Raw genomic sequence first — 14298 nt, 5'->3', positions numbered from 1 at the left:
AGGATCTCGACGACCTTCGACGACGCGCACGTCATCCTACGTTACATATAAGTGTGATTTTTCACTCGCCTGACCAGCTCTAGCTACTCTAGGCTACTCTGCGCCACAACGTGCACTGATCGCCGACAAGCGCACTACTTACTTAGTCCCATGTCGTGATGACCACAGTACGGTCAGTACTCTCGGTTCTCGAGGCATTTGATCAAGACATGACCAGGATGCTCCATCCCATGAACGTTTCTTGCGCTCGATCGTCTGAATCCCAGTCGTCGTCGAGTTGTCAAGGGGGATGTTTTGGGGGAATTAATATTGATGTGATGGGATGTGATAGTATTGGTAAATACCTCTACTAGCCTCTATTGAACCTCCACAGCTCGCCACGCCGCTATCAGGCCATGTCGCTCCGTAGGCCCGTAGCTCGCGCACCGTGACCCCACAGCCGACGCCCGGAGGCAGCCCGGCGGGAGGTCCTCTGAGCGCCTCCGCCGCCTGGAAGCCTTCCGACGTTCGTGAAGTACCACTAGTACGTGTCAAACACACGCGCCTTGATGGTACTAGATGGTATTGAACTAGCATTCCGCCGGACTGTCCTGGGAGCGTCATGCCGCGGAAGTGCTAGGTGATCTCAGTCCGTTTCGCCGTGCGGGGGTATAAGATGATAGGTGTCGAGGATGGTGTAGTGAGCGTTCCCTGCGTCGGTGCTCATGCCCGTAGGAACTACGGAGACGGAGGCGGGCGGTCTGCATACCGCAGTGAAGGGGATGTCTGACGAGGTTAAGGGTGAGTTCTCTTCCTACTGATCGTTTATACGGTATACCCACGACACACAAATCCGCAGGGATGAGTCTGCCGTCCTCGCCAGGATCCTCCAAAGACGCAGTCGCAGTCGCAGTCGATGCTACAGTCAACATCGAACAGTTGGTCCGACGGGGGGAGCAGTACAAGTTGCGGTTCCCCGAGGTGAACGAGGCCAAGTTGATGCGCAAGATCGATCTGAAGGTCATACCGGTGCTGTGTGTCATGTACTTGTTGGCCTATCTTGATCGGTGAGTGCAATGCACCTCTTCATATAGGTTCGCGTGAGTATTGATGCGACATGGTAGAGTGAATATCGGCAACGCTGTCCTATTCGGTCTCAAGGAAGATCTCAGGCTCGAGGGGACCCAATACAATAGCGCCCTCGTCGTCTTGTGCGCCCGTGTTCATGACATATCATGTGCAGAACTTTCAAATACTGATACCAACCCTCCAGCTTCATTCCTTATATGCTCTTCGACATTCCCTTCAACGCCCTTGTCAAGCGACTAAGGCCTCACGTGTGGCGTGCGTACACATTTGCAGCTCGCCTTAGTCGAGTCCTGACGACTTCCAGTGTCGATGTCTATGTTCCTCTTCGGCCTTCTGTCTGTCTGTCAAGGCTTGACGCAGAACCTCTCTGGCCTCGTCGCCACACGATTTTTTCTTGGTAAGGGCGACTGTTGTCACTGGAGTGCTTATTTCTGATGACTTCCGTAGGTCTGGTTGAGAGCGGCGTATTCCCAGCTTGCCTCTACCTCATCTCAATGTGCGTTCTCAGGCTAGTCCAACATGCGAGTGCCAATAGTCTGACGCGCAGGCGCATATAGGTGGTACAGACGAGCAGAAGCGCAGAAGAGGTACTCTTTCTTCTTCTCCTCGACAACTCTGGGCGGAGCATTTGGCGGCCTCCTCGCCTCGGCAATAGGCAAGATGGACGGCCTGGGCGGGTACCGCGGCTGGAGGTGGATCTTCATCGTAGGTCGTGGCATCCCACTCTCGCATGTATGAACCTATCTCAAGGACCTGCAGAAGGCGCACTGACGTGTGCAGTCTCTATCGCCTTGTACTTCTTCATCTCCGACTTCCCAGAGGAAGCGAGCTGGCTCACGCCGGAGGAGCGAGAGTTCGTCCAGGCGAGGCTTCGTGAGGATGTGGGGGAGTCATGCAGGGATGATCCGTTGACCGTGCGGTCGGTTTTGGCTGTATTCAAGGACGGTGAGTCAGGCGTAATGTGTGTGCGGATGCAAATTGAGCTCACGCTGCGTAGTCAAGATCATCATAGGCGGGTTCATGTATCTCGGCCTCGTGTGCGCTGGATATAGCTATGGTTCGCCCCATCTGTCGCCCCTCATTCCGGCATACAATACTGACTGAACGCCTCCACTCAGCATACTTCTCCCCCGCAATCATTCAAAGCCTCGGACACAGCAGCATCCGCACACAGCTCATATCAGTCCCGCCCTGGGCGTGTGCCTGCGTCGTCGCAATGGTCGTCGCAACCATCTCTGACCACATCCGGCACCGTTTCCTCTTTGTGGTGTCCTTCACTATGCTTGCTCTCGCGGGCTACGTCATGCTCCTTGTCGTGCACGACAGGCCAAACGTACAGTATGCGGCGCTATTCTTGCCCGCGATGGGCACGTACACCGCCATGCCTATTGCGATATGCTGGTTTGGCATCAACTGTGAGTAGACAGACTCGTCAATGCGACTCGCACATGGATTCAATCTTCACGGTTATTACTAGTGGGCGGACATCGTCGAAGAGCAGTGGGGACAGCATGGCAAATCGGGTTCGGTAGCAGTGCGTGACCTGAAGTTCTCATTCCGCGCATCCGTGCTGATATTATGCATAGTCGGAGGTATCATTGCCGTATACTCCTTCCTTGCTAAAGACTCCCCGCGCTACATAGCAGGTTACAGTGTCTGCATCGCCGCCACATGCACGTCTATCATTGCGGACTGCGCGTACTTCTATGCTATCTCGCGGGAGAACCGGAGAAGGAGAAAAGAGGAGTCCGAGTCGTCCGCTAGTGCGGGCTCGGAAGATGAGAAAGGGGACCTCCGTAGAGACTATCGCTATTTGTTGTAAGCTGGGTTGGTCAATGTCGTTGAAATACAGGATTGCATCGCCAACATCAAACCGACGCCTAGGATTTTCTTAATGTGATATTCTCTAGGAGGTAAGGGTAGTTAGCATTGAGCGAAGCTAGTGACCTCGCCAGATGTCAGTGTATACTCCAGTACAAGAAGAAGACGATGTAACCGTCGTAATTACGCGAGACTCTGCGCCAGAGAGGCCGACCAGTGTCGTGTTGATCGGACCAAACAAACGGACGGCGTTCAGCTTGACGCGCATTTGGAGCAGATTTGAAGACCAAACCGGATCACATCGATGATGTTCCAAGATGGAATGCAGCATCAGGATAAAGGTACCACATGTATTGTCTGCGGAGTCCGCATACATCTATTCTAGAAGGATATGCTCACAGCACCCCCGTAAATGGTGTAGCAGTGCTGGTGACCTTCTGTAAATGAAGCCGGCAAGTGATGAGTCCGTCTGAGCGTCAGCTATGGTTGTTACAGTAACAAAACATGGGATATCGAACCTTACTAGTGATCAACTTCATGCTTAGGATACAGTTGAACCACACGAGTGCGTTTGACTTCCTCCCCTAGGTCACCAAAGTAGCGCGTCGTCTCAAACGACCACACGATATTCCCAACTACCCAAGTCTCCAGGGCTTTCACGAACTCCGCGACGATCGCATCCATTTCCGGGCCCCAAGATGGCAACAACGCCTTGTCGGCCTGGAATTGATCTACGATCTGTTTGAAACGCGCGCCGCCCGCGAGGTCTGCAGCAGTCTGGAGGTCACAGTGCTCGGATTCCATCAGGACCGTCAGGATATTATTACCCGGGTGGCCCATCGCCTGCTCCCTGTTGTACGAGTAGGGGTCCTGTCCAATTTTCAGTGTTCAAATTAAATGAGTATGAGAGGTCACTGGCGTACGTTTGCCAGCCACACCATGTCGACCGCAGCGATATGCAGGCGCGTCATGATAGGGTGTTCGAACATCTCGTCCGGGAGGTCGAGACCTAAGGCGAACCCAAGGTACCCGAAGCAAATTCGAACGGCGCCGTTTTCTGACGTTGGCGTACGCCTCTGGGTCGAGGACTTTGTTGCGCTCGCGAAGCTCTGCCTCTACGGTGACCGCGTTGATGTAGTCTTCACAGTGCTTGAGCAGTCGGTTGTAACACGCGGGCACGTTGAACTGGAGCAGCCTCTCGCGGAGCCTACAGCACGTCCGTTAGTGAGTGCGTAAGCACAGAGTAGGATGGCATGTCCCTACTCCTTTGTCATCTGGGCGAGCGGTGACCCATCGTGCCAGTCGGGGTCACGCAGGGCACTGAGAAAGACCTGTCCAGTCTCAGATGCACCCTTCCCGTCCTGGTCATCGCTAACATCGTCGATGACAAACAGGAGGTCCACGAGGTTCATCGCGGTGCGCAGCTCGTCGAAGTTAGCGTAAGGGTAGACATGAGCGCAGACAAGCTCCGTGTCACCGTGTTCGAAATAGGCGCGCTTGTGCTCTGGGACGATGTCGTAGCTGTTGACCCAGGCCGAGGATTCCTTCATTGCTGGCTCGTAGTGGGTCGAATTGAAGGAGTGTTTGAAGGGCAGCATGGACAACAGGTCGGGGAGGACGAACGAGTCTAAAGTAGAAGACATGTTGGAGTGAGACTTACGAGTGAGCCAAAGACCGTAGGAGGTGAGGTAGCTGGACATGAGGTACTGCTTAAGTATCGTGTCGTGCGCGTTCAGTTCCTAGACTCGTAGCGCAACCATAGTATCGACCTCCGAAAAAAACATAATCATCATCTTCAGGCTAACCGCAGCCATGACTCACCTCGTCGGGAAATTCGTCGGGCATGAGATCATTACTCAGGAACCCGACGTCGAAGGTGTCCTCGAGCAGCCCTGGTGGGACACATTCCATAACCACCGAGGCGCATAGTCACGGCTTGAACCTTCAACATCCAAAACCTTCTGTGGGTTGCTCCGGACACCAGGGACTTATCAATCCGGCGAGGCGGTTATCGCTGTAGCCCGAAGCACGGCGGAAGAAGTTTTCTAGGGGAGTGGACGCTGGAGCGGGTCATTTTGTGCCATACACCTAGTAGACGAATCGTGGAGCATACCTGTAGTTACACTGTGTCTTGCCGTGACAAGCATCCAAAGAAACGTGCCTCGGGTTTGAGGTTCAGATTTGTGAGCAGCAGTCGGCCATACCGTGTAGTTCGATCGTAGGCGCAACCTGAATGTGAATTAGTTACCTTCGAAAGGTTGACGACAACAATGTGAACACAGACAGCTGAGTTCCCCGCCAACATGTAGCAATTGACACACAGGGTCTCACGGAGCTAACCCAGGCCCGGGGGAGCTACGCTGTCTCATGCTGCTCATACAGTGTATTCAGCCGCTCCGATGGGTTTCTGCAGTCCGGCAGCCAGAAAAGCAGTCATGTTGGCGCTCCATGCCACTCGGGCGGTCCGTTGTAATTCACACTCAAGGCAAGGGATGACGCACATTGGCATGTCTGGTAGTCACCCTCGAGAGATTAAGCTCTACCTAACGCACACGCACGGCTCAACTCGCTCAGAGACCGACATGATCTGCAAGTCACTGGCACGACATATGACTCCAGCCTAGTTTGACTACAATTTCATGAGCATACGACCAAAGGATAGGTTTGCCACTTACACTTTGTACAGCGGCCATGGTGCGCGGATACTTGAGCAGGCGCGCGCTGTGTGGAAGCGCAGCCTAGGACATGATACGATCGGACTACATTGGAGACCACGCGGATGAATGAGTTTCCTGCGCAATTTTCGTAACCTTCACGAGAACGGTATTCTGCCGAGTCTGTGGGGATCATGAGCATTCGGTACTAGCTGAGGCACAAGACAGTGGTAATTGGATTTGTCATACCAGATAGGCTGTGGCCGAGCAACTTGGTCTTACTCGGCCGGGCGACCGCGGCTGTATAATGTCTTCGTACCTGTAGAACGTATGAACGCCGGAATGTCCCAAGTATCACATTCAATAAGTAGTGTCCCTGGTCATAAATTGTATGGCCCATGCAGAACATTGAGGACTTCAAGTTGCAGATACGTTACAGCTGTGGCCCGGCTTGCCACACTAGTCGCATTCCGCAGGTTCTCGCCTAGTCGATGCGGCATCGGAGTCACAGGCAGTCATGGCAAGGCACATGGCAAAGACGAAATGCCCACACTTGAGGCTTGAAGCTTGAGCTTGAGCTTGAGGCTCGGCGCTGGGTGGCAGCCTGCCAGACACTACTGTACGACAGCGGCGGCGCCGGCGCCCACGCACCGTAACACATTCATATACGCAGTTTCACGCCAGATTCGCGGCCCCCACTACCAGTACTACCAGTCTCCGAGGATCACTCCCGTTATGCAACAACGTTGAGGAGCACGGCCCGAGAGCGATCGCCAGGCTCTACAGCGAGCGATGTGGCCTGAAATCTACCGTATCTTCCGAGTAAATGGGGAATCGCGACCTTCATCCGAGTATGATACGAACGAGACATCACGCCCTATCGCGAGGTCCGATGAGGTCAGACTCTAGAGGTTGGACGACGATCGAGGCGGAGGCGACTACCGTTACCCGCTAGTCCGAGGATGAAGGTCTCGCGCCACGCGCCTCAGCCACATCGCGTCTCCAGATATTCCACGGCGCTGTCTAGCTCAATTCTTGCGCAATTGGTTCATAAGGCCCCTTTATTCGTTCCAGGCATCAACACCAGCATAGTGAAGATGTCACCGAGGCGATACACACACAAGAACGCGCGCGAGGCCAATTCCAGAGTCGGAGGCCGTAAGCGCTCGTGCCAGCTGGCGGCGCGGCACATGGCGTCCGATGCTTCCAACAGAGTACATTTCATGGACACGGTTTGGCAATGTGCTCTCAAATTTTGGGGACTCTTGTCGTGGGTACAGTACTCAGTACAGTAGGCAGCCCGTGCTTCTATAACATTTTATTAGTAGGATATGGAATATATTTTGTTCGGTGACAACACCCGCAGCCAAAGTGGTATTAGTACTAGTAGTGGACAGAAGAGGAGGCATGCATCGAGCTAAATTGAGGCCACACATTTCATTGTGTACATACCCTACTACGGATGCCCTACTGGTAAGTACCACCTCTTCCAACTTCCCTAGGTCCGGTAGCTTCTGTGATGATCTACAAAGGCACATGCAGTACAGTCTCGTAGGCCAAGCCCAATCTTGATATCACCCCGCTCACCTCTACCACCACCGCAGCAGACCACAGCTCGTAACATCCGAATGTTCCACCAGGATCGCCTCAAACTCCCAATACACGTCTCGTTCGGACGCCGTGTGCTGCGCCGCCAGCTGGCACGAGCGCTTACGGCCTCCGACTCTGGAATTGGCCTCGCGCGCGTTCTTGTGTGTGTATCGCCTCGGTGACATCTTCACTATGCTGGTGTTGATGCCTGGAACGAATAAAGGGGCCTTATGAATCAATTGCGCAAGAATTGAGCTAGACAGCGCCGTGGAATATCCGGAGACGCGATGTGGCTGAGGCGCGTGGCGCGAGACCTTCATCCTCGGACTAGCGGGTAACGGTAGGCGACGGAGATGGGAGGCGGAAGGTTAGGCAGGAGGAGGGGCAGGGGCGGGGAACGTGACCCGGACGCGACGCGCGCGGGCACGCGTCGCGCGTCTGGCGTCCAGAGACCGCCCTCCTCATCGTCCAAGAGGTCTTCTTAAGTTTAAGGTCTGCCTAGGGGAGACTAGGCGTCCAGTGTTCACCGTCCCGCCCAGTGTCTCGCAGCCATCTCATCCTCGCGTCTGGAGGTGCTCGAGGAACGACTACGAGACGACGTAATATCTGAGCTGCATGCCTTCGGAGGTCGACTGCTCCTGCACACCGAGACGCCCGACGGTTCCGTCATCCCCGTATGGGAAGGGGTAGAACTACAGAACGTGTCGGTGTTCAAGGACATAATGACTGCGCGGAGGTACAACGACGACAGCACGGACTCGGAGCTTGCCTACACACGTATGCAAATCACTGCTAAGCGGCCACCGGACTTCAGCGACCTCAGCGAATTGATCGACGTGACGGTGCGCAACAGCGTGTCGAGGGCGCCCATTGTCATCAACTGTCAGCTGGGACGCGGGCGGGGCACTAGTACATGTCGGGGGTACGGTGATTACTGTCGAGTCGGCAACGAATTTCATCATTATTCTCTTGAATCAACAGTAGCTGAACAAAACGGCGGAACAATACTCCCCACAAGCCGAGTCGCGCACTGCCATTAGCGGTATTCATCCTGCCAGTGGACGGTACTGTGGATTAACGTCGACCGCCTGCGCCAGTCCTACGACTGAGTAATCAATAGTACGTTCAAGTCAACTACCTTAGCTCAGCGCATTTACCTCTGTATAGATCTTCTCCGTGTCGTGCGTAGGGGTCCCGCTGTTAAGAGCACAGTGGACGACGCGATCGACCAATGTACCGAAGTGATTAATTTGCGAGATACCCTCGAGGATGCGAGGGCACGGACGGAACAGGCGACAGATGAGCAGCAGTGGAGACAGTTCGCTCACAAATGTCTGTACACTTACCCCGGTCGCGACAGACTCTCTGTGGATGATATTGATAAGTTAGCATACTCCACATTATACGACTGCAGAACCTACGGCGGTACTTCGAGCTAATGGTCCTCCAGTCATATATACCTACAGTCCATCGAGCCCGACACCATGCAGAACTTCGAGAGCTTCGAAACTCTCCTTGAAAATCGGCCCGGTACGCAGAACCTCATATTGAAGCAATCCACTGACTGACGTTCTGCCTAGTCATGGTACAAGACGGCACTTGCAACCGGAAAACTCGATAACAGACGCATTATTGCTACATGTAGACAGTATTAGTCCCAAACCTAATTTATGCGGTCCCTAAAAGGTAGGAAAACGAGCAGGCACCAAGCATCACACACCGCGGTCATGTTCGTTACAGGCGTACTTACAATATAACACTCAGAGAGGCCATGTCAGTGAGGGCAAGCTATTCATGTCCATGCGACGCAAAAGCCTCAACACGTCGTACATCATGAGCTCGCGACCTCCTCCGTTGACATGTCCTCCTCCACGATCGTATACGACCCGAATTTGCGCGGTGGGATTCTGCGCTCGAACATCGTGTCCAACCTGCGCGGCACACCTTCAGTCAGCCACACGACAAAGTACAGATCAGGCACTCACTCGTCGACGGTCCGGTTCTTCGTCTCGGGGATGTACAAGTAGCCCCACAGCGTCCCGATTGCGCAAAGCCCACCGAAGATGAAGCCGACCTTCCCCCCGAGGTTCGCTTCGTTCGGGGTCACTCTGCAGCGCAGTGTGAGTGCTCCAGCGGACGTGGTAGAGAAGTATGAACGTACAGGTAGGGGATGACGATATTCATGACCATGCCGCACAGCGAGTTGACAAGGATGCCGATGCCGACTGTCTTGGAACGCAGCTTTGCGGAGGAGACTTCGGCGAAGATCACGTATCCGAGCGGGCCCCTGCAAAGCTCCCGTCAGCGTAACTCGTCGTACACATCCATTGAGCCTACTGACAATCCGAGCTGGTAGATGAAGTTGTAGATGATCGTCTGCAGGTCATGTACGTTAGTGTGTTAGAGGCAGAAAGAGACGCAGAGGAGGACGCACGAAGGACGCCATCGCCCACTTCGCGCTCTGGTTGTTCGAGGGGATGGCGAGGAAGCCAATCAGGAAGAGCACAATCGTGCTCGCGAACATCGTCCAGTTGAACATCGACCGCCGGCCGACCTTGTTGACTGTATAGAAGTTGATCAGGTTGCCTGCCACCTAGACCGACTTGTCAGGAGCGAGCAGGGATAAGTTGTGTGCGACTGACACCAATGCCTGTCACGCCGACGCCGAGCCGGAAGGCGTTGTTGTCCGCAAAACCGGCGAGCTCAAAGAAGTAGGTGCTGTAGCCGAGCACGAAGACAACGCCTGATGCCCGCTTAGCACACCACGCACACCGAGACCGTCCATCTGCTCACCTGCCGCTTGCTGCAACACAAACACCATACACGCAATCATCGTGCGCCTACCGTTCACCCCTGCGCCGCCATCAGCTCAAGTCCATCTCCATCGTCAAACACCCGCGACTCACCTCGGAAGCAGTCCGCATACGTCGAGTTCGCCGCAAAGCTGTCCTCAAGCGCAATCGTGTCCTGGATCTGCTGGAGCTGCAGGTCGACGTTGGAGGTGCCGTTAGAGAGGCGAACGAGGATGTTGCGCGCGTCGTCCTTGCGGCCCTTGCGCACGAGCCACCAGGGCGACTCGGGCGCGAAGGGGAGACCGATCAGGAGGAGGACGGGGAAGATCCATTGCAGCGCGCTACAATGGCAAGCGTCAGGTTTTGTGTAGCCGCGCGTATGGAGGATGCGGACGCACAAGGGCAAACGGTATGCGTACGCCGACGTCCAGTTGCCTGTGCCTTCGATGACACCGTTCGACATCCTTCATTAGTGTCGTCAGTGCGCCCTGGCGCCATATGTCACGCACAACTCACAATTGACCGACTGGGATTGGCCAGGTGAGCCGAGTTCCGGGCCAGCAATGTAGTGCGGTACTCACGAACGATCCACAAGTTTACAGATGACGTCGTGATGCCACGCAGCGCCAGGGGCGACACTTCAGCGCAGTATGAGCTTGCTCCCGAGACGTACATTCCTACGCAGGAAGCGCTGAGCTGGGGATTGTGTGCGCCCGTAAACACGGGTGCGCTTACCCAAAGAAAATCCATTGATGAGTTTGCCGATGACGAGCTGCGCATTCCTGTGCGGGTAGGTGAAGAACTGGATGAAGATGCCGGTGATGGAAACGATGCAGCAGACAGCCACTGCGCCTCGCCGTCTGTTCAGTGTTCAGCACGCGTGCAGTCTGGAGCATGGAATTGCACTCACCCGAGCTTATCAGAGACGTAGCCTAGTGACAGGCCACCGAACATTCCGCCAACGGAACTGACACTGTTGAAGGCACTTTGCCATTGCGCCGTTAGGATGTAATCTCCTTGACCCCCACTTTGAAACCCGAAGTCGCGACGAAAAGAGGGTACGCTGAGCAGACCGCCTCCGACCTGTGTGCATCGTGTGAGATGGTGTGCAGGATACCTTACCGCGCACACTCACTTGAGAGTCATAACCCCACAGCAGCGCGCCCATGCACATGAACAGACACCAAAGCGTCGCCTGCCAGTACACCTGGACCGCCTGGAACGGCGTATACGCCTTCTCCGTCGCTGCCGCGTGCGCGAGCGCTGTCAAGTTGCTGTACGCGGGCGGCGCGCCCTTCTCGATGCTCTTCGCGTCCTCGACATGCTCGGGCCCATGGCCGACTTTCTCGGGCTGTGCCATCTCACCTTGGCGGTGCGAGTGCGAGTGCGGGGGCGGGGACAGTAGGCACCTGCGAAGGCGGGGAAGGTGTGGGGAAACGCGGGGGTGAGAGCCGTCGCCGGAGGCTCTTATGCGCGGTGTGGGAGGCGAGACGCGAGTGGGCGCGTTTGCAAGTGAAGGATGGTTCCTGCAGCCTGAGAGACCCCGCTAGTCCTTGGGTAGATCGGGGGACGGCGAGATGCCTGTAGGACGTTCCCGTCGTCACAAGGCCCGGATGCACATGCACCGTCTCCATTCCGGACGGGTCGCGTCGCGGCGAGAGGGCGACCAAAGGGCCACCTGACAGGCTCACCTCCGTTCATGATGCAGATTGCGGACTCGCGCCTGTCTAAAACCCACGGGGACGGCCTGTGGAAGCGCACAGTTCTGTCTCTGATTCGCCCGTGCGCATCAGCCTCCCTGTCAATCTGTGTTAGAGTTCTGTTCACTGGATGTTTGAGAAGAGTCATTACCGTAAGGCTCTCAATAGCCTTGTACAAGAAGAGTTTCCTCTCGAAGACGCGTCCCGGGCATCCGAACGCTGCACAGCCTCGCACGACAGGGATTCACACACCTTCCGACACCTCAGCGGCATCGTTTACGTGCGTTCATCTATCCATTTCTGACAGTGACGGTCTGGTCGGCGCATGAACGAACCAATATATTGCTTCAGCAACAAGGAGATGCAGTCCATTCTCCCTGCTAATCAGTATTATGCAACCCGCGGCCGCATCAAACTGTACCTCAATGAATAGCGCCTGTCTCACGCATGAGTATCCAGATACGATGCTCATGCGCGATACAGCCGCAACTCTGGGGACTGTGAACGCAGAATGAGGAATTCCGCGATATGGAGGGAGCGAACAAAGGTAGTCGACCATTGCAATCAGATCGAGCCTCGATCGAGCCCTTTATAACCGTCGCCCAGAAAGGAAGGCGTCTAAGTATGATCACGATCTCCTCACGATACCGCGTCCTCCCCAACTTAGGTCGCTCAGGCTCTCGGTCCGGCCCACTGACACTTACAGCCTCGGTACATTTCGCCATCTCAAGACCCGCCCGCATCTCTCGACCTCTCCCACGTACCAGCCCAAGCATTCCCCTGCTGCAACGCAACATGAGCCAGAATCTCGAGGGGTCGCGACGCGCACCGAACACATACCCGCCCATCGAGCCGTACGAGACGGGGACGCTGAAGGTCTCGGATCTACATACGCTCTAGTACGTTCTGTGATAGCTCTGTGTGCCTGGCGGGGCCTTGACCCAGGAGGTCCCAGCTATGAAGTTAGCGGCAACCCGAAGGGCAACCCCGGTACGCGTCTACCAACCGGAACGCGAGTGTGGCCCCCACTGACCGAGTGCCATTACAGTCGTGTTCTTGCACGGTATAACATACCTTCAGATGGTTGCCCAGAATCATGTCTCAACGGCTGTCCAGGTGGCCCAGGAAGTGGTGCAGATGCGAAGGATCGCACCTACTTCAACCCCGAGAAGTACAAGGTAGAACCGTACCCCTCAATCTCGCGCACCGTGCCCCGCTAAACCGAATTGCAGATTATTCTCTTTGACCAGAGAGGCGCTGGCAAGTCGACACCGTATGTGCCTTCCGATCATCTTGAGCTATCGTCCCAATTTCCGACAGCACGGCGTGTCTCGAGGAGAACACCACGTGGGACCTGGTGAAGGACATCGAGAAGCTCCGCGAGCACCTCAAGATCGATAAATGGCATGTCTTTGGCGGGTCTTGGGTGAGTGGTGCGAGAGAACCAGTGTGGTCTATGTCTGATGCCTTGCGTAGGGATCGACTCTGTCTCTGGCTTACTCGCAGAGCCATCCCGATCGCGTGAAGTCGCTAGTGCTACGGTACGCGCATGGCATCTAGTAGACCTATATGTACTGAGATTTCTTTGCTCGCAGTGGTATCTTCACCTTGCGTAAGAGGCAAGCATAAGCCTGTTCAAGGTGCAAGATGAGATCCCTGACCACCTCTTACAGCGAGCTTCGCTTCTTCTACCAAGAAGGCACCTCTCATCTCTTCCCCGACGCATGGTGAGGACACTACCATGCTCCCTTTCCATCTGCCCTCATACCACACGACAGGGAGGAATACATCGAGCCCATCCCCGAGCCCGAACGGCACGACATGGTCACCGCGTACCACGCGCAACTCAACTCCGCAGACGAGGAGACGGCCCTGCGTGCCGCGAAGGCGTGGTCGAAGTGGGAGTGCGTCTGTTCTATACGTTTGCTCGGGATCCTGGGTCTGATCGAAGAACAGGATGGCGACGTCAAAGTTGTACGTCGACCCGGCGCAATTGGCGCAGGTCGAGGACGACAAATGGGCAAAGTGAGTGGTGCTCGCTCTGTGATGAGATATGGATCTGAGGTTGATTGCTTGCGTTTGCGTAGCGCGTTCGCGAAGATCGAGAACCACTACTTCGTCAACGACGTGAGCGTCTCCGTCATCCCCGTATATCCGCCATCACTCACCGACTTTGATCTCCATACAGGGATTTATGCGCGACGGCCAACTGCTCGGGCAGCAAGAGATCGACAAGATGTCCGTACCCGCATCACCTTCTCAGATTTCAAATACGTATGACAGTATCTGACATTCCATCGCAGCCGCCACATCCCGTGCATCGTCGTACAAGGCCGGTACGACGTCGTGTGTCCTGTACGTCTACTTGATCGCATCACACAACTGCACATCTCTGACATCCCGGCCTGCAGGCCACCACGGCGTATGATCTAAAGAAGGTCGGTTCTACCAACGCCGGCTGTGTCCATCGCTCAAGCTGTTCATTTGGTTGACTGATCCTCTGGTAGGTATGGCCGGAGATCACGCTGCACATCGTCCCCGACGCGGGGCACTCTGCGCGAGAGCCGGGGACGGCGAAGCTGCTCGTCGAGGCGGCGGACAAGTTTGCTGACCTCTGAGTGATAGCGGGTCCGCGATGGGGAACTGCGTGTCTAGGAAAGCAGCTTGGATCTA

At 55.4% G+C, this 14298-nt stretch overlaps 5 protein-coding genes across 5 annotated transcripts; 3 read left to right on the top strand and 2 right to left on the bottom strand.

The window, feature by feature from the left end:
- Positions 1–704: 704 nt before the first annotated feature.
- C8Q71DRAFT_856461 (MFS general substrate transporter) lies at positions 705–2890 on the top strand (the record flags this gene model as incomplete). Its single annotated transcript, XM_047927303.1, has 12 exons — positions 705–780; positions 839–1046; positions 1104–1190; positions 1253–1323; positions 1373–1465; positions 1516–1564; positions 1626–1777; positions 1828–2013; positions 2066–2125; positions 2187–2483; positions 2546–2602; positions 2655–2890. 12 exons carry the CDS (start codon positions 705–707, stop codon positions 2888–2890), a joined length of 1572 nt encoding a protein of 523 aa, XP_047780432.1.
- A 521-nt stretch (positions 2891–3411) lies between these two features.
- On the bottom strand, positions 3412–4532 carry C8Q71DRAFT_795965 (terpenoid synthase; the record flags this gene model as incomplete). The annotated part of the gene is made up of 4 exons (XM_047925644.1): positions 3412–3759; positions 3813–3898; positions 3936–4096; positions 4153–4532. 4 exons carry the CDS (start codon positions 4530–4532, stop codon positions 3412–3414), a joined length of 975 nt encoding a protein of 324 aa, XP_047780431.1.
- Positions 4533–7684: 3152 nt separating this feature from the next.
- On the top strand, positions 7685–8041 carry C8Q71DRAFT_688206 (inositol hexakisphosphate-domain-containing protein; the record flags this gene model as incomplete). The annotated part of the gene is made up of 1 exon (XM_047919829.1): positions 7685–8041. A coding segment is annotated over one exon (357 nt), but the record flags the coding sequence as incomplete, so codon positions are not given.
- A 500-nt stretch (positions 8042–8541) lies between these two features.
- C8Q71DRAFT_751608 (general substrate transporter) lies at positions 8542–11723 on the bottom strand. The gene is made up of 14 exons (XM_047923327.1): positions 11061–11723; positions 10836–11008; positions 10661–10785; positions 10507–10602; positions 10442–10451; positions 10324–10389; positions 10040–10266; positions 9927–9986; positions 9776–9876; positions 9568–9726; positions 9475–9509; positions 9295–9420; positions 9119–9241; positions 8542–9064 (listed from the first exon to the last, which is right to left on the bottom strand). Exons 1-14 carry the CDS (start codon positions 11283–11285, stop codon positions 8965–8967), a joined length of 1626 nt encoding a protein of 541 aa, XP_047780429.1. The 5' UTR covers positions 11286–11723; the 3' UTR covers positions 8542–8964.
- Positions 11724–12420: 697 nt separating this feature from the next.
- On the top strand, positions 12421–14269 carry C8Q71DRAFT_896595 (proline iminopeptidase; the record flags this gene model as incomplete). The annotated part of the gene is made up of 15 exons (XM_047928748.1): positions 12421–12524; positions 12581–12615; positions 12742–12803; positions 12858–12898; positions 12946–13051; positions 13102–13166; positions 13221–13244; positions 13299–13352; positions 13404–13529; positions 13582–13650; positions 13713–13752; positions 13814–13863; positions 13929–13980; positions 14037–14063; positions 14133–14269. 15 exons carry the CDS (start codon positions 12421–12423, stop codon positions 14241–14243), a joined length of 966 nt encoding a protein of 321 aa, XP_047780428.1. The 3' UTR covers positions 14244–14269.
- Positions 14270–14298: the final 29 nt, after the last annotated feature.

The sequence above is a fragment of the Rhodofomes roseus genome, assembly GCF_022264815.1.
Source record: "Rhodofomes roseus strain CIRM-BRFM 1785 chromosome Unknown C8Q71scaffold_7, whole genome shotgun sequence".
NCBI lineage: Eukaryota > Fungi > Basidiomycota > Agaricomycetes > Polyporales > Fomitopsidaceae > Rhodofomes > Rhodofomes roseus.
This window is presented reverse-complemented; position numbering and strand designations above follow the sequence as displayed.

Coding starts and splice junctions, on each gene's coding strand:
- C8Q71DRAFT_751608 (XM_047923327.1), bottom strand. CDS start 11,285: ATGGCACAGCCCGAGAAAGTCGGCCATGGGCCCGAGCATGTCGAGGAC. Junction 10,786..10,835: donor TACGTCTCTGATAAGCTCGG/GTGAGTGCAATT, acceptor AACACTGAACAG/ACGGCGAGGCGCAGTGGCTG. Junction 10,603..10,660: donor CATCAATGGATTTTCTTTGG/GTAAGCGCACCC, acceptor CTTCCTGCGTAG/GAATGTACGTCTCGGGAGCA.